The 18422-nt window shown below is 49.6% G+C and overlaps 6 protein-coding genes across 6 annotated transcripts; 2 read left to right on the top strand and 4 right to left on the bottom strand.

Moving 5' to 3' along the window:
• Positions 1-105: 105 nt before the first annotated feature.
• On the bottom strand, positions 106-6021 carry N7506_000587 (dopey family protein; the record flags this gene model as incomplete). Its single annotated transcript, XM_056949883.1, has 7 exons — positions 106-1371; positions 1427-2892; positions 2946-3172; positions 3252-5476; positions 5535-5684; positions 5739-5863; positions 5931-6021. 7 exons carry the CDS (start codon positions 6019-6021, stop codon positions 106-108), a joined length of 5550 nt encoding a protein of 1849 aa, XP_056815798.1.
• Positions 6022-6311: 290 nt separating this feature from the next.
• N7506_000586 (guanine nucleotide exchange factor MON1) lies at positions 6312-8417 on the top strand (the record flags this gene model as incomplete). Its single annotated transcript, XM_056949882.1, has 6 exons — positions 6312-6480; positions 6522-6899; positions 6959-7815; positions 7874-8055; positions 8119-8353; positions 8409-8417. The coding sequence occupies 6 exons, from the start codon at positions 6312-6314 to the stop codon at positions 8415-8417; spliced, it is 1830 nt and encodes a 609-aa protein (XP_056815797.1).
• A 289-nt stretch (positions 8418-8706) lies between these two features.
• On the bottom strand, positions 8707-10530 carry N7506_000585 (proline iminopeptidase; the record flags this gene model as incomplete). The annotated part of the gene is made up of 9 exons (XM_056949881.1): positions 8707-9018; positions 9088-9184; positions 9249-9387; positions 9439-9459; positions 9507-9671; positions 9742-9827; positions 9898-10142; positions 10195-10439; positions 10488-10530. The coding sequence occupies 9 exons, from the start codon at positions 10528-10530 to the stop codon at positions 8707-8709; spliced, it is 1353 nt and encodes a 450-aa protein (XP_056815796.1).
• Positions 10531-11318: 788 nt separating this feature from the next.
• On the bottom strand, positions 11319-13425 carry N7506_000584 (uncharacterized protein; the record flags this gene model as incomplete). Its single annotated transcript, XM_056949880.1, has 7 exons — positions 11319-11653; positions 11727-12094; positions 12147-12503; positions 12555-12761; positions 12822-12945; positions 13069-13202; positions 13265-13425. 7 exons carry the CDS (start codon positions 13423-13425, stop codon positions 11319-11321), a joined length of 1686 nt encoding a protein of 561 aa, XP_056815795.1.
• Positions 13426-14607: 1182 nt separating this feature from the next.
• Positions 14608-16089, top strand: N7506_000583 (pyridoxal phosphate-dependent decarboxylase family protein; the record flags this gene model as incomplete). Its single annotated transcript, XM_056949879.1, has 1 exon — positions 14608-16089. The coding sequence occupies one exon, from the start codon at positions 14608-14610 to the stop codon at positions 16087-16089; it is 1482 nt and encodes a 493-aa protein (XP_056815794.1).
• Positions 16090-16214: 125 nt separating this feature from the next.
• Positions 16215-18364, bottom strand: N7506_000582 (putative Kelch repeats protein; the record flags this gene model as incomplete). Its single annotated transcript, XM_056949878.1, has 3 exons — positions 16215-17654; positions 17713-17858; positions 17920-18364. The coding sequence occupies 3 exons, from the start codon at positions 18362-18364 to the stop codon at positions 16215-16217; spliced, it is 2031 nt and encodes a 676-aa protein (XP_056815793.1).
• Between the last annotated feature and the right edge of the window lie 58 nt (positions 18365-18422).

Below are 18422 nucleotides of genomic sequence, written 5' to 3'. Positions count from 1 at the left end.
GTAACCTTTTTGTATACGGGAAGAGACTATAGCCGCGAACTTGATATATTGATTATTCACTACTTTATTTCCTCTGTTCTTCTCTGCTGTTCTTTTCTCTCGGCTTTAATTGGCCATCGTGCTCTCATTGAACAGATCAGCCAAAAGATCTTCTCTGCACACTGTGAAGTCTATGCTCCCCATGCCATACGTACTCTCAAATACGTAGATACTCAGCCGATCGAAGAATGGTCGCAAGACGCGCTCGACAATTTCATCCTTGGCAGTCTCCCGGATCCAGTCAGAGAGAAGCCACGGTCGCTTCAGGCCACTGCGGGCCTGGGGCTCGTTAGTCTCTGGCACAGTGGGTGATGCTGCAATACGGGGACCGAAGCTCTGAGAAACCTCATCTGCTAGTGCAATCGGTTCCCATCGATCCGGCGGGTATACGGCATCAATAGTGTCGGTGACGAAAAGCCATTCGAGAAGTTGGAAATCGTCGGGGCCAAGGACCAGCAGAACGTCGAGGAGCTTACATGCCTGGAGCAATGAGTAGGAGTTGTAGCGTTCTGCCTGAGATCCTCGAGGAACGGCAGAGATCGCTTCTTGTAGCTCCGTGTTGATCAAAGGCCAAAATGGTGCCATTGCTGAGGCAGAGGTCTTGAGTGCGACAGCACGTAGGACCATGAACACTTCTGCCCGGGTAGCGGCGGATGGTGAGGAAGAGCTAGTTGCACCAAGAAGATCTTCCAGTTTTTGGAGCAAGGCTGGCAGCTCTCCGACAAAGTAATCTTCACTAGCAGACAGGAGGAGAAGTGCAATGCGCCGGAGGTTGAGTTGCGCTTTACGATCGGCTTCCAAGCGGGCGGCAGAAGCTCCCACGCCAAACATAATACCGGCTGTGCTTGGTGGCGGGAGACGTACAAGCAGCTCAGAGAGCCTCTCCTTGTCGGCAAGAACCCATTGTCGTAAGAGGTCCATCCAGCTGTTCTTCACCAAATCCAATTGTAAACCGAAGAATCGAGGGTCATTGAATGCGTCGGATATGTCTTTCTTCCACAATTTTGCTGCGGCCGGAACTTTGGCCATCTGTTGCAACAAGACCATGACATTGCGGTTGAGGTTGTTGGGGAATAAACGGGATCGGATAAGCGGGCCGATCACGTTGGTCGAGACACCGGTAATGGCAGTGTTGATACGATCCGAATCGCCTAGGGTGGTGATGAATGATGGCATAGAGACCGCGAGAATACTCAGCATATCATCGGGACCAGTGTGTGAGACAGAAGTCCGGTCATAATCCACAGAAGATCTCGCCAAAGGCCCATTGTCTTGGCTGAGGCCCAGAGGCTTGCTAGTAAAGACAGCTGTGAGCAGCCGCAGGAGTACATCCTAAACCAGTCAGTTAGCAAGAAGAAGTATAATGACGAACAGTGCATGTACGTACCCCGAGTTCCTTTCGCATACGGCGGTCCTCGCCAAAGGTTGTATTTTCCAGTTTCACACCTAATATAGCAGCGAATTCAATCAAACGTGGAAGGATTTGCCGATGTGGGAACGGATTACTCAGTACATCACGCAAGAATGTGGTACAGTCTGTCCAAATCTCATCTAGGACATCGTCATCCAATGACCGAGCATAGGTTACCAAGAAACTGGCAAGCTCAGACTCCGAAAGGCTAGATGTTAAAGACGACTTGCGGCTCGGTTCCAGCGCACTTGGATTAGTGCGCGTGTAAATCGCATTGAAGATGGCCGGAATCGTTATCTTCGGACTCGACCCATCGAGTGTATGGAGAAGGTTAAAGATCAGTGACGCCGTCTCCGAGTCGGATTTGGACCACATCTCCACCAATGTCTCCAAGCATTCAAGCGCCTCGGCGGTGAAGAAGTGCTCTAAAATCCGCCGTGATCGGTTTCTCATTCGCAGCGAAGTATACTGGAACGAAGCCAAGGAAACAGAGTCGATGGCAGTGCCACTGTGATCCCCTGCGCCCCATGACCAAATGGAGAAACATAAGCGAACGGCATCTTGGAAACAAAGAAGAACGGTCAATCGATCATTAGCGGTGTTGGGACGACCTTGCCCGCCTTCTGAGTGGAAAACCCCGGAAACCATGTTACCGAAGAACCCTTGGGCTTGATCAGGGCTCTTGACAGATGGAACATTAGCCTCCTCGACAATGAGACGCTCGTGTGCATTTGCGATACAGGTCTCAAGCCCAGAAAGAAGCGCGATTGTAACATGCTCAGAACGGTCTTGCGGCCAATCCTCTGTTTGATGGAATGATAGCTGGAGTCTGCCGTAAGAAGCTCGAATTTCTCGGCAGAAACATTCCGACAGCATGAGAAGGATCTGGAATATGGAACCCGAATACAGCGGAAGAACCTCGCAGAGTAGGAATATCCACTTCTCAACAATTTCCCGAGACTTGGGCGAGCTAATACCCTTGAGCAGACAGTCCAGCAGTCGGTCTGGTGGTTGTGGAATTGGAGGCATGGACAGCCTTCTGTCGCCTTTGTCACTGGTGAATGACAGAAGTGAAGGACTGGTCAAGCGATCCCTGGAGCTTGCCCGCAAATGTTTCTGTCGAGGTGGGGGTGGGGGAAGATAGGCCTGTGCAAATCGCACCTTCAATGCAGCTAGGAGAGCATCAATCAGTGCGCCCTGGACCACAATGCTACCGCCCTCAGAGGATACAAGCAGGCGTTCGACCAAGAAATCGTCGATACCGGACTCAACCAATTCTTCCGCCCCTGGACCAAGAAGAAGTTGCCGCATAAGTTGGAGAGCGTCCTTTTGTAGGCGTTCTCCTTCCAGGCAGACTTCTGTAGGGGTCGACTTTTGCGAGCTCACGACACGCAAAGAAGCCTCGAATATGGCCGCATGAAGACTTTTTGAATCGGAAATTTCTATTCAAAAGCAACCGTTAGCATATGTCATTCATCCTCGCTTTTTCACGTACCTTCGGAGTTGGATGCCTCGGGGCGCTTCTCATTGCCGAGAACGTGAGTGAGGAGGGTGATCCATCCGTTCTGTGATAGCGCGGCAATGATATTTGAAGCCGTTTGTAAAAGATAGTCACACTCCTTGTAGTCGTCAGGAGAGATCAACTGACTATCGACGTTTTTCTCAGCGGGGTCATCGTGCTCTGAGAGCTCGTCAAGCTTGGAGATGATGACATGGAACACCCTAGACTATCGTTAAAACCATATATCTTTCTGATGGGGGAAACGGAAAAGAAAACGAAAAAAAAAACCACTGTACTCACTTGTGGATAGTTGGTAGGTCCTGAAGCCAGAGCTGAACACTCTGAAAGCTATCGCTAGACTCCTGAGAGAGAAGATCGAGAGCGATAAAAAGCGGGCGCTCAAGCATCGAGCACTGGTAAGAGAACAAAGTTCCCCCAACATCGAGAACTTGTTTCGGGGGTTGCTCATGTGTGTTGTGGTGACTGTGATTCCAAAGAACATAGAATCGCTCAGCCTGCTGCTCGGATGAAAGATGACGGGAGCCCGTTGCTGAAGAGTCAATCATCAATGATGTTAAAGACGCCTCGACAAGATGGTCAACCCAAGAAATGGAGTGCAAAAGCCAGAGACAGCGAACCGCCTCCACGTGGAACTTTGGGCTGAGTGGTGAGAGATACCACCAGAGTTGATTAACGAGTGGAGTTATCAAATCACAAGCATCTTCATAGCTGACATAGAAGCCTGGAGTGTGGATGAAAAATATACTGGTTACCGTGGAGGCAATGGTGGAAATGACCGAAAAGGAGGCCGTAGTAGGCTTGTCTTTCCCAACATCCAGTCTTTGGGAGAGTGCTTCGTAAAGCTTGCGATCTCGCAGAACGCGCGATTTTGGAAGTTTCTTGAGCAAAGCCACAAGGACTTCCAAGCTCTCGTGGACGCATACGGTATCGTCACGAGCTCCCAGCGCTGCGATAGCCAACTCATAAGCCTCGCGGATGATCATCTCGCATAGAGTCTTTGGGGCATAAGGGAGAGGTGGAAGCTCCAAGCTGTTTTTACTTTGTTCATAGAAGCCGTGAACAGTTCTCAACACATCTGTGCCCCGGCTCTTCGTGTCCGTGCTGATGTATTTATCTGAGCCGGTCTTCTTTGAGAAGCCTCGTTCTGTAAGCAAGCCAATCAATGACTTGAGAACTTTGTTCAGGGCCGCGGAAATGACCTTTTTGTTGACTGTGCTTTGAATCGAAGAAAGGTTCCTTAGCTTCACGAGAACCGACAATGCCAACAAAGGAACGTGGATCTGAACCATGTCCTCCTCGCGGACATTGAAATTCTCAATGATAAATTGCGCAAGGCTCAGATCACTCAAGACCTGATTGGCATTCCTGTCCACATCGGCAGGTCGGTAATCAACCAACCCCAATAGCTCGGAGAATATGACACCGCTTTCAACCCCATCAAAGAAGGCGCTTGCACTGCGGAACACCTCTTCGAAATGGCTTTTGGAAGCTTCGATTTCAAAGGCCTTAACACTGCGTACAGTGGGTAAGAATACTGCGGGGACAATATACCCGCCAATCTCCCAGCGATCCATTAGTGACAAAGCTATCCGGAAAGGCTTGGTTCTTTCGGATGGAAGACTGGGTGCCTGGCTAATCATTTCCAAGAGGCCGGTAACTAACGGCTGCAGGCCCACACGGCTAAAGTACTGTGATTGCGTAAGTTCCTTGCCATCGACAGACGCTGACCGGACGGTTTCCGATGAGATCTTCCGGTCGTCAATTGAGGTGTTATCATTCGGGGAGTCTGGTCCCAAGAACCAAGCCCAAAGTCGGCGGTTTAAGCCCATTTCTCGCCGAGTGACCACCCCGACTGCTGCAATCACCAATGTCCGTAGATCGCTTGCGGCAATCCTCTTCTGCAAGATCGGGGAGCTCAGGGGCAGATGTGTCACAAGAAGATCGAGGAAATTGCGCTGCACAAGAAGCTGATCGTCAGACAAACCCGATGCAATGCAACGAATCAAAAGACCCGGCTCTGGAAGAATGACTGAGTCTGCTGCAGCGAGCATCTCAGGTGGGGTATCAAGAATGTCATTGCCACCAGCGATGCTTGGCCGGCGATCTGATATGCCTAGCTTTGGTAGGTAACGATTGAGATATGCGAGAACACCAAGGCGCCGACTAGGATTGGTTATAGACGCCAGAAACAGGCACTGCCAGAAGTACTGCCCAGATGCCCCTGCTTCGGATGTTCTTTGTGTCTCAAGGCGCCCAGCCGCGTCACGCAGTTTGTTGATAGTACGCAATGTCGGCTCAAAGTCATCACTGGTTTCCTCTTCAAGGCCCGGGAGTAGTGCAAGAATAATGGCCTTCAGGGCGGGTCGAATGGCCCACGGCTCCAGATCAACAATGTAGCCCTCGACCAGAGATAGGAATAGTGGTCGAACCGTCAAGGAAGCAAATGTCAAGGTTGGCGAAAGACCGGGGAAATACAGAGGTAGGTCGTGCGACAGTCCCTCGAGCTAAGAATGACCCCATGCATCAGTAAGCCCTAGCAACCTTTCGTGTCATGATACACACCTTGATCAGTCCAAATATGTACGTGTAGACTTCGAGAGCCTTCTGGTGAACACCTGAAGGCAGTGATGGATTCAGACACTGCGCAAGACGTTTGGAGACCTGCACTTTATGGGGGACGATTGGTTGATCCGGTGGGTGTGTTTGGAGCGCCTAGCGGTCTAATGTCAATGAAAGTGCACAGCCGTCGCTAAGTGAAAGCCTCACCTTTAGCAGGCGACTGAGAAAAGAGATGTAGTCTGCCCATTCTTGGAGAGCATTGTCGAATAGGGAGAGTGCTCGTTCGACGCTGGATGCGTATCGGCGGTAGTTTTTGTCTTTCTTGAGGGTTCCTGTCGAGCGCAGAGGCGTGTCAGATATGGATATTGCACAATTGAAGATCTTCAGTCATGCGCATACCTTCCTTGCCTTGTAGCCTGGAGCGCGTCAAGGAGCTCTCGGAGCTTGCGGGGGAGTCCGCCCTCGGGAAAGCACTCGGATCAAGGCTCATGATGCCAATGACGGACGTGGAATTCGTGTGAAAGATGTGAAATACCCTCCGTCATGTTTAGGACATCGAGGATAGCCCTTGAGGTAAGGGTGGTGGTGGTTAAATGAAGCCTAGAAGCCACGCAGGCGGCCACGTTCGATTGTTTTGTTCCGCCCTGGAGCTCCGACTTGGGCGACGTCAGCGTTCAACCTCTCTCGAAACAGCAGCTTAGAGACTCTGAATATCCAAAATCAACGATGCAAATTTGATAACCCAAATTACCCGCGACGAGCGACCGCGTTCAAAAGCGCATGCCCGCAGCGGGCATGAATACACATATTAGCAGTGAAGGCCACCAGGAGCCTCATGATGTCTCCGAGCAACCCGATTTCTCCAACCCACCAAACCCCGACGGTGATGCGCAAAGTGTGACCTCGGAAGAGGAGCGACCACCTTTACCCCCACGCCCAAATACGCTGAGTCTGTTAAATGATGAAACGGGCTCTCGTGCGACCTTGCAGGCGGAGGCGACGACTGCGATTTCACGAGCCGAAATTGGGACACAATCGCCAGCAAAAGGGGGAGCGCCTACTCGACGTTGGCTTCTCGTGGTTCTTCCAATGGTCCCAAGGCCAAGGCGAGCCTAAGTCAGCTAGCGAGTCCCCGGGACAGTGAAGCTGGTGATTCAGCTAGCATTCGAAGTTCGATCCCAAATGCTGATGCTGGGGACGTGGAAGCGCTATTCTTGGACTTCGCTGCTATAGCCCCCGAAGGCCAAGAACAGCATGCCACTGGCTTACTTGAGTTCCCCGAATTTGCAGCCGACAATATAGACGATGATGGCATTTTAAGTGAATTTGAGGCGGTCGGGGAGTTGAACGAAGAAGGCGACAATGAAGGTACAGTAAACATATTTGAACGATCGCATCCCCTTATTCAAACTTCTAACGCGTATTAGAGCTGTTACTTGAGAGGTGGAAGGCGAAGCGAAAGCACTATGTCATTCTTTCTGCGGCCGGTAAGCCGATTTGGACGAGACATGGTGACAGTGGATTGATATCTGGCTATGTTGGAGTCATTCAAACTATCATATCATTCTACGAAGATGCAGACGACCATCTGCGAAGCTTCACGGCTGGTGATACCAGGTTCGTGGTCTTAACTCGAGGTTCATTGCACCTGGTAGCTATCAGCCGCATGATGGAAAGCGAAACCCAGCTTCGGCTTCAGCTGGAAGCGTTATACATGCAGATCTTGTCTACCCTTACACTCCCTTCTATCACTCATCTGTTCTCTGTACGACCTTCCACCGATTTATCACGGCCTCTTCAAGGCTCGGAGTCCCTCCTATCATCTTTAGCGGACAGCTTTACCCGAGGATCTCCATCAACATTGCTGTCGGCTTTGGAATGCTTGAAGATCCGCAAACAGCACCGCCAAAGTATCAGCAACGCCCTCTTGAAGACCAAAGCTAGCAGTTTGCTGTATGGGCTGGTCGTGGCTGGTGGACGGCTTGTCAGTGTCATTCGACCCAAGAAGCATTCTCTCCATCCCGGTGATCTACAACTGCTCTTCAACATGGTATTTGAAGCAGATGGAGTTAAGGCCGGCGGCGGAGAGAACTGGATTCCTGTCTGTTTGCCCGGATTCAACAGCAGCGGTTATCTTTACATGTATGTCAGCTTCCTGGATATTCGCGACGATATCGAGAATAGCGCAGAAATTACGAAAGACGAGTCTGTCGCCATAGTACTCATCAGTCCGGACAAAGAAGCTTTCTATGATATGCAAGGAATGCGTGACGCTCTTGTGGAGGTAAGATCGAGAATTTTTCCGCATTCGAGCGTGAGCTATGAATCTGACGATACAATAGCAAATGGAGAAGAACGGCAGCCTGAAAGAAATTAAGATTGCAATCGATAATGGCCGACCCGCAACTACTGATATAGTTCCTGGCACGGTTCTCCACCATTTCCTATATAAATCGCGTGCGAATGTGCAATTTACCATGTCATCGTATGCACCCGAGTTCTCTTCTTTGACTAGACGACGAAGGTAAGTTGATATATTCCGCTCTTCGTGTCTTAAGCCGCCCTAAATTGTGAGCTCTTACAATAGGTTGATGTCGATGTACAACAATCTGCACGCCAGCATCCATAGCAAAAACACCCACGTGAAGGTTCATCACTGTGTTTCACGTTCAGCAAGCTCCTTTGGGTGGGTCACTCCGATATTCGAGCTTTATTGTATCGCAGAGCCGAACACAAATCGAAACGCGCTCGCACAAAGTGCAAGTAAGATCGCTCAGTGGGTGCAGCGCGAGGAAGAGAGACTCTTCATCATCGGAGGTGCTGTATGTATTTGGCCTATCATGTCAGCGCCAAAAACAAGCATACTAACTTCAACAGGTTTTCTGATCAACCTATACATGACCTTCGAGTGAGCGCGATGTCTGTACATATATTGACATTTGTTATACCCAATATGACGCAGTGCCATAAGCAAAACTCCCTAGGTAGGCTGTTTTCAGTGCCGAGGTCTCAATCCACTTTACGACATCACCGCTTCTCTTACACGTGAATGCTTCCAAGGTTTTGCAAAAGATTGACCCTGCATCTCAGAGCCTTGGTGCCTTCCAAGCTTTGAGCCATCTGGGCATGTGTTTGATTACTATATAATCATGGTGACATGAGATTAAAAGTAGATCTAGTCAACCGAGTCCTCCCGAAGGTTGAAGAGTTGACGCATTATTTCGCTAGACTTGCTGCGCAGCCCATCATGGTAGATGGTGTTGGTGATGAACTGCTTACTGTTCTTGATCTTGGAAGCAGTGGCAGTAGCCAGATCGAAGTGGACATACATATCCTCGATATAGGTTGCAGCATACACCGGAACCGTGTTGCTGGCTAGCTGGGCCTCATCATAGAGCGCAGGCCATTCGTCAGTGGTAGCCAGTATTTGGGCCACATCTTTGAGCTCCTCGAGTTCCGAGTAGGATTCAAACATATCCTTGAAGACCTGACGAAGGTGTATTAATTTAAACTCATTTGCTCGAGCTATTATTGTGAACAGGAATAGACTTCTTACCATCTCGCCAGTGAAGTAAATCGCAGGAACCGAGTCGGAAATTGTGAACTGTGGGTCGCTGGAGCGCAGCCGGTCTGCCGACCAGAGCGAGGATTTTCTATCGATGTGAGAAACGTGCGTAGCATCCACAGACCTGAAGCCTGTGAGGGGTCTTTTCTCACCCTTGACAATAGATTGACTCATGGAGGATAGCATAGATGACATTTTTGTCCATGCCTCCGTTGCCATCAATGGCAGAGAGAGTAGGCAGGGTGAGGAAACCGAAGATATCTAAATCGTTACAGACCCTCACAACGATGTCTAAGCAAAGGTCAGCACTTCACCCCGGGTTTTCTGGTGTAGATGGTTTACCATGCAAAGTATCCAAGCCACCTAGACCACATTAGCTCTTTCAATCATCGTTTCACAGGCAAACCTACCGTGGAAACCAAACAAAATGCCTAATTGCTGGAAGCGGGCTGGAGTAAGCTTGCCAGAGGGAAGCTTGATGTTGTTCTGCTGGAGATACAGCATGACCCTTTTGACACGCTCTACGTCCTCAGGGTACTTCTCGTAGTAAGCTTCATTTCTCAGCTTTACCTTTTCTGTGTGCTCGTTAGTATTTAGAGAATAATTCTAGAGATGATTTAAACGGAACTGGGAAGGTAAACATACCATAGGTCTTCGCATACACAGGATCCGGTCCATTGGTTAGAGGAGGAAGACCGCCAGTGAGAAAAGCCTCTCTCAAACCCTCTGGGCTGTCATCATAAAAGCATTAGCACGATATTCAACAAAGTCATGGTGTCTTTTAAGTGCCTCGCAACATACAACTTCGAGAGATACGTCACTGCACAAAAGCCACCAAAGCTCTGCCCAAGAATACTCCACTTGCGCTGATCTTCTGGGTAGTCTTTTGTCAGGATATTACGAATTGCCTCACAATCCCGGACAATGTTGTCCGCGCGAAAGTTTTTCAGATACTCTGCTTGCTTGATAGCATCACCCTGGCGCGCCAGCGTCCCAGCGGTGATGGTCGAGCTAAGACCAGTGCCTCGTTGATCGAGGAACAACACCTGTTGAAGGGATCAGAATCCAAACATAGTGAGCTCAGTCGCAAGGCCATACCTGATAACCTTTGCTGAGGATAAAGTCCACCCAGGGGTAAGATTGCGGGGTACCGCATCCAAACCCAGGGCCACCTTGCAAATAAACCAACCAAGGAAGCTTTCCTGCTTTGCTGTCTTCCTGAGCGGGCTCAATGGGTGTGTTTTTACGGGCAATGCTGCGCGCAAAGAGTCTCAGGGTGTCCCCGGCGGGCTTGCTGTAATCCACCGGGACATCAAAGAAAAGCTCGGATATCCGAAGCTTGCCTAGGCAGTAATTAGCTTAATAGCTTTGCAGATGTGACGAATAATGACCTGGGACATTGTGGAATCTGCGGTCAATCAGTTTTGCAGTCATGATCGCGGTGTTGACAAAACTCGGAGGCGCTCGGTGGACAAGCCGCCGTATCACTGTTTTGGCCATGGACTCCGGGTTCTCGACCCCGACTTCTTCTTGGTTTGGCTTTCTCGGGGAAAGAGAGACTTCTGGGCAAATTATTGACACACGCGTTATATACGACCATAAAAACCGTGAGAACTTCTTTTTACCAACCTTGGAAGGCTTTGGACTGAAAATCAACAACGCCCCATCAGAGTATTATCGGAAGATGGGGCACACACAGGCAGCGAACATTCCCCGACACTAGCAGGTATAGAACAAAACAAAATCATTTATACTACGTTTTTAATCGACTGTTCACTGAATTATTTAGGCCACAATAGATATCTAGCTACCGGGGCTCAGAGCCTAGTCCCATGTGGTGTACGATGATACCAATGTTGTAGCTTGTACGGAGTACAGGAAGCTCATGCCACTCACTCCGAAGGATATGACCTCAGGACTAATCTCAGCCTCCAACTGATATTTATTTATTGTTGAAATAGCACTCATTGAGATTTCCAGTTTTTACATGATTGAGTCCGCTGCCCTAGGTACCCCAGCCCTCGAGAAAACCTCGCCATGTTCGATGCCGATTCCGATCTAGAAACCTTGCAACTTAAGTGAGGACATCAACAATACAACGCAGCTAAGATTTGAACTAGTCCATGCATAAAAAATGGAAATGGAAATTGGAACAAACAAATAATTTAAAACAAGATCGAAATTAGAACAATTTGTGTACATCTTTCATTAGAAGCCTTGGATTATTCTCCTTCTTCGCTTGGATGCTTCTTAGCTGTAAGCTGCCGACCAGATTTTAGGAGAAGTAGGGTTGCAGGTAACTGGGCAGCTGCAAACCCAATCATAACTCTCAGCTGAGTAGTATAACTACTAGCAAACACATCCTTGATGCGCTCTTGCAATTGCGGGGAAAGGTCTTGTGTCAACTTCACATTCTCAAGAAAGAAGTGCAACCTATGCGAAGTGAGAACCCCATGCAAAGAGCTTGCGAGTTGGCCATTTTGGATGTTGGATGCAATAGCCAGACCGATCGCCCCGCCGAGGAACCGGAACTGGACGACAGCACCAGTGCCAATTGCTGCCAGAAAGGTGATAAGTTAGCCAACGCCTTCGAAGATTGAGCGCAATGAAGTATTCGGGAGTATACATACCCAGATCTCTGTCTTCGACTATATATGGGGTAGATAACACCAAGATTCCAAGTGTTAGACCCATGCCTGCACCAGCGATGACCTCATATACGATGTCTGTTGCATGGAATCCCTTCGAAGAGGCGATGGTCGAGAGAAGGCCGACACCCACAGTATGGATGACACAACCAACAAGTAGTGTATAGATAAAGGGTATACGCCCTCTAGAGCTTGCGATGTTGATGAGACCAGCAGCGACCATGGCAATGGCAGAATATCCAATCAGATAGATACCGGCATCAAACGGCGATTTTCCGAGCAGCAACTCAGCTTGCTGTGGAACATAAACCAAAACAACGTTGAACGGGGCACCGATGACAAAAGAAGAACTAATAAACCGTCAGAAAATACAGGTGCAATTAAAGTCTTCGGATGACTCACATGAGAATGCCCATCCAAGGTCGATCAAACAGCCATCGCTTGGGGAAAATTGGATCTTTGCCTGGTATTCCTGATATGTACCACTCCCAGGCAAAGAATGCGATCCACGAGACTCCTGTAAGCACGAGCAGCGCAATTGCGTCTCGAGACGACCAGGAAAATGCGAGATTGGTTTCGTTCAGGACAGCGACGATCAAAAAAGAGCTTGCCATCATCAATACCGAGCCAACAATGTCAAGATTAGCAAATGAGCGATATGAAGCTCGTGTCCTAAACGATGGGGTGTGTTGATCAAGACCAAAGTTGACGGGCATTGCGACAAGAATGATCACTATCGCAAGAGCACATAGGGGAGCGCTAGTAGAAGAGTCAGTGAGTGTTCAATGGAGCTGTCACTCAATCACCTACTTTATAAAAAAGGTCCACCGCCATGCAGAGTTCTGAGCAAAGGCACCTCCGATGATTGGGCCTATCAAGGATGCGAGAACTAGACAAATGGACATGAGAGCACTGTAAGTGGGAAGCTTGGCCTTGGGAGTTATTTCATAGACGCAGAGTATTGTCAGTGCGTATGCACCGGCGCCACCTATTCCTTGAAAGGCTCGAAAGATGATCCTGTGCCAGCAAAGTTAGGTTTCAAGCTAAGAACGCATGTAGAGTTTAATGGGACCTCACAGTTGGTTCACTGTCTGAGCGCACCCGCACCCAATCGAGAAAGCAAGCAGTATGACCAATGCAGCGATTGTTGTAGATTTCCTTCCCACTATATCGCTCACCTTGGTCCATATTGCCATGGAACCTGGAGATATCGTCCATTAGACAAATGTTACGACGGGAAGATATGGCGTAGATGGGTCTGAAACTCAATTGAAGACAATGGCCTCAACTCAAGAAATGGAACTGAATGAATGGAGCTGTTTACCTGTGTATGTAGCCAGATATCCCGTGACGATCCAGCTTCTCTTCTCGAACCCGTTCAAGCTGTCGGTGATACTTGTGAGAGCCGAGCTAACTATGGTCACATCCAGATTTGAGAGGAAAAAGGAGAGCAAAAGCCTGTTGATAATCAGCCATCTCGATACAGCAGTCCCAAGAGACCCAGTTGAATGTGTCCGTACCCTATGGTGGTCAGTACGAGTCTCCATCCTGTCGGGTACACGATTTCAGTTCCGGGGGAGGGTGCTCGTTGTGCAGACCCCTTTTCCTGAGTATCGGACCTGGAGCGCCCGATGTTTGATTTCTTCGAGATCGGCTCAGCAAACTTGATATGGCCAGACATGGCTGTCGAACCTCTCAAGTGCGGAGGTGATGAGGACATCCATTGCAAGAAAGTTTTGAAAGGAACCGCGTAGGACCAAGCCCCGCGTATCTTCACAGGGGCTTCATGTGGAACGTAGGAGACGCACAATGACAGAATGTGGAATATTTACCTGTATGAAGGTGATCATCGCCGATCATTGAACCTAGATAGTGGGACTGAACATATGGCTTGGCTAGTATTTGCTTTTTGGGCACGATGCGTGACTCAATTTGTCATTTATGTCTGTAACTCCTCAGTGAAGCGTCTCCTGACTGGCTATTTCTCTTAATTCTGCGGTGTCTGCAGCCTGATAAGGACTCATTCTTTTGAGGGGCCTAAGCCGCTTTGGATTCACGCGTCTGATTTTCGTGTCAGTGTCTCCTTGCCTAGGGATGCCCCTAGCCTCGCCAAACATGGCTTCAGCTTGTTTCTCAAACGCAGTACGGAGTAAATTGTCTCATGTCATTCAGTAAGGATGTTGCTTATCTACCATAAGCTGCAAGTCACATTTTGGGATAGATGTTGATCGTTGTCCTAGCAAAAGGTGGTGAGACAGCTTGGAAACATGCTGCGCCTGCAGAAGGCATAGGTCGCGTTGTATTCTGACCGACACACCAAGCGAACGTGTTAAATCAAGAAAACTCAGACGTGTACAACAACAACGGCAGGATATGCTCGGGTGGCAGTTGAGGTGGAAAAGGAGGGTTAACAGATCGCATCGCACCTTCCCGAGAACCTCACGATCGCACCTTGCAACTTCAACCATTGGGCATCCGACTGCAATGGTCAAGTGGCAGCGTGTAAAGTCATCTCGTTACCGCCACAGTTCAGCTTTTGATTTTATTCATGGATGTTACTCAAATTGACCATTTAGGCCGCGTTACTAGTCTGATTAGGGAGACTCCGCCAAAAGATATGGAGTCAAACACACCACAGCAGAACATAATCCATGACCAGGTGTCAGAATTGACGTGCCCAATCACCATTCAAGGTCTAGATTATCCGTGAAGGAGTCGTCGAGGTACGATCTGGAGATACCCACAACTGCTACTTTAGGGAGGTACAGCCGAAGCTTATTGCGAGCCTTGCCACGTTCCAAACCCCGAGGATCCCGCCATCCTCATAAAGCAACACCGTTGGCCATCTCGTTCGATACAAACAATGCAGAGTCAACTTCAAAATTTGTGGAGGGTCGCCCAAGGGCCGTGGGAATCCGGAGTTCTCCCTACCGCTGAAGACTTGGCGCGAGCGAGAGCCTCCCTCCCCGCGACATTGCCGGATACCGGCTCCAGTCTTGAGTTGATACAGCGCCACATTTTGGATGACATTGCGCCGGCATTCAACGGTGGCAGCATCAGTCCAAACTATTACGGGTTCATCACGGGCGGGACTACGCCTGCTGCGCTCTTCGCGGACAACGTCGTCTCTGCCTACGACCAAAATGTCCAAGTTCATCTTCCAAACCACTCCATCGTCACCGATGTGGAGTACAATGCGATTGGCTTGCTTCTAGATCTCTTCCGATTGGACCGCTCGGCTTGGTATAACGGAACTTTCACCACTGGCGCCACTGCTAGCAACGTCCTTGGTCTGGCGTGTGGACGCGAGTATGTCCTGCAAAAGGCTGCACAGAAAAAGGGCAGTCAACTGCAGAGTGTCGGTGAAGAGGGACTGTTTGAAGTGATGAGTGCTCTAGGCCTGTCGGGCATACAAGTGCTGTCAACACTGCCTCATTCATCTGTTGTGAAGGCTGCGGGCATTTTGGGCATCGGTCGGTCCAACGTGCATAACATTTGTCGCGCTGACGATCCGCTCCACTTTGACCTGGAACGGCTTGAAAAAGAGCTCGCACGAACTGACAAAGTCAGCATTGTCGCCATATCCTGTGGCGAGGTAAATACCGGCCGTTTTGCGACAAACGGTACGGATTTGAGAGACATCCGCCACCTGTGCGACAAGTACGGAGCATGGTTGCATGCCGATGGAGCCTTCGGAATATTCGGCCGGATTCTCGATGAGAGTGCCGAGTTTGCAACTGTCAGGAAAGGCTCGGACGGAATAGAATTGGCTGACTCGATCACCGGTGACGGCCACAAGCTTCTCAACGTTCCCTACGACTGTGGCTTCTTCTTCACTCGACACCCACATGTGGCGTCCCAGGTATTCCAAAATGCCAATGCGGCTTATTTGACGGCAGGAAACTCAGATGGACCTTCCATTCCTTCACCTCTGAATATTGGAATTGAGAATTCTCGTCGCTTCAGGGCACTCCCCGTGTATGCCTCCCTGTTGTCATATGGAAAGTCTGGGTACCAGGAAATGCTTGGTCGTCAGATCAAACTTGCCCGCAAACTATATGACTGGATATTCGACCATCCTGAGTACACAGCTTTGCCGCAATCCTCATCCAAGGCAGAGCTGCTTGATCAAACGTTTATGGGCGTCCTTTTCCGGGCAAACGACCCGGAATTGAACCAAAATCTGGGGATCAGAATCAATGATAGCTCTCGCATGTTCGTCTCTGGTACTAGCTGGGATGGTAACCCTGCTTGTCGCATTGCAATCTCCAATTGGCGGGTTGACGTGGAGCGAGATTCAGCGCTCGTTATCGACGTACTGGCCAAGATTGCCGAGAAAAAATGAGCTACCAAATGAACTCTCATTGTAAAATCTCGAGTTCATCTTGTATATGATAGTAATACGCACATATGGAAATTGATAATCTTAATTAGCATTGAGAAACATCACATTTTGAATTTTTGTTGGTATTAACGACGGCGACCAGCTCCTCCCATGTTCTCGGTTCGGTCAGCCATGCTGACGACCTCACCAATACCAGCAGCCTCCTGTTCATCCTCCAGAGCCATGATCTCCTCACGGCTGTCCCACCATCTTTCTTCAGCAACAGAGAATGCGGCCTTGCGAAGTTCCTTGACTGTCTTTTCGCTGGCGTTCTCTCTCTCCCTGGCGATATCCATCATGATGTTCTGCCATTCTTCAGATGTGCGACTGAAGAACTCTCTCAGACTCTCGAAAGGTCTAGGAAGGGGTCTGCTGTCATTCACATTCTGCTCCTCGGGCTCCTCAACCTCAAGCTGCTCCATGTCCTTGGTCACAGATGGCACGTTGGGGTCTGTGGGAGCAGGCGAAGCGGCATCAACGGACATGGCCTCTGCATCAGCCTCATCCTCATCTTCATCCATTTCATCTTCCTCGTCATCTTCCATATCTTCGTCACTGTCGTCGGCCTCGTTGAGCAGGTTCCAATTCTCGGGCTCGCGGTAGAAGATCTCTTTGACGCCGTCCATCTTGACCAGATCGATAGAGTACATGTCGTCAAAGGTGAACTCTCGGTCACCCTTTTCAAATGTACCGCCAAAGATAAAAAGTGTATCATCTTGTACTGCAAGTTGAGCGTTGAAACGTCGGTGGGGCATCTCGAACCGAACAACCGAGGGCTTCTCAGGCTCAGCCGGCTCTTCAGGTTGAGGTGTGCTCTGCATTTCCTCGTCATCATCCTCACCCCGAATGCCGACCTTAGCCTCCAAAGCCTTGAGATTGGCCAGAAGCTCTTCCTCGTCTGCTTTGCCTCTGTTCTTCGCCTTGACGTTCTGGTTTGCCTGCTGTTTCTTGCCCGGGGCGCGAGGGCGTCGCAGTGTCAACGGGAAGAATCTGTTCCTGTCGGTGTTCCAAGCAAACAGCGTATCAAAGAACTCGCTGTCGATTCCTTCTTCCGTCAACTCCACGTCATGGACACCACCAAACATGATACCACGACCCTTGTGGTATGCCATGGTAGTGCCGACACGCGGCGGGTTGGGTGTGTTAGCGGGCTTCTTTCGACGCTCCCATCGAATGACGGGACCCGCTGAAGATGGCGCTTCGGTTGCTGGAGGTGTGATTCTCAGGAACCATGTATCTTGGTGAACCATAGGCCGGAGAGCCATCTTTTGCGGGCCACTTTTGCCTTGCTTGCCGCCACCACCACCGCCGGTGGAGGCTTTCACTCGAGAGTACCCACCGTAGATCACGGCACCGGTCTCATGTGGGAGGAATGAGAATGAAGAACGGGGATCGGGCTTCTGAGAAGAAAGAGCTGGCATGGGGTTTGTCCATGTATACTGATTGCAATCGTAGATCCACAGATCTTGCAGGTACTTGGTCTGCTGGGAAGTATCTTGGAAGCCACCAAATAGGATGATGTAGTTCTGTTCTCGGTCATTATGGATTCGCCAAATGCTGAATCAAAAGCATAGGGTCACTTACTTTGAAATAGGTCATGCGGTGGCCACTTCGAGCAGGAGGGCCTTTGCCCTTGGACTCGAGTCGGGTCCACTCTCTCGTGGTTGTGTCCAGGTGCCAGAAATCGTTGTAGTGGTAGAATGTACCTTGCTTTGGCGAAGAGAACTCTCCTGTTTACGATCAACATCTGCACAAAAGAATTTTACTATGAAATTCCGTGAAATATCTTACCTCCAAACATGTAAATACCTCCGGTGTTTCCACCACGGCACCATGCATGTCCACTTCGAGGAAGAGGACTATTCGGACTGGTCACCTCTCTCCATTCGCCGCGATCAATCAAATAGACGAAAAGGTTGTTGAAGAAAGTGGCGTGTGTCCCATCGAAGTATTCACCACCGTAAAGCAACAGTTCATTGCGGTTCGACGGAGAGGCCAGCACAGTCGCAGATGATCGTGGGACCGGTGGCTCAGAGGTGACTTCAGTGACCTTCAAGAACTTGGCCTGTTCTTCGGCATATTGGGCTAGGATGGCATCCAGATCGGCATCTTCTGCGTCGCTGTCTGCATCTTTACCCTTGGCTTTTGATCTTTTCTCCTTCTGGGCAGTCTTCTTCGTCTGCTTGGCTGCAACACGCGCCTTGTGTTCGTCTGTTTTCTTGCCCTTTTTACCCATTTTGGCTCAATTGTCCAGAATGAGAGTTTTGTCTTCTTTTCGTGGGGCAAATTTTATG

Source organism: Penicillium brevicompactum, assembly GCF_028827555.1.
Source record: "Penicillium brevicompactum strain IBT 35665 chromosome Unknown utg000001l_segment0_segment0, whole genome shotgun sequence".
NCBI lineage: Eukaryota > Fungi > Ascomycota > Eurotiomycetes > Eurotiales > Aspergillaceae > Penicillium > Penicillium brevicompactum.
Note: the sequence above shows the minus strand (reverse complement) of the source record. Positions and strands in the feature narration are given on the sequence as shown.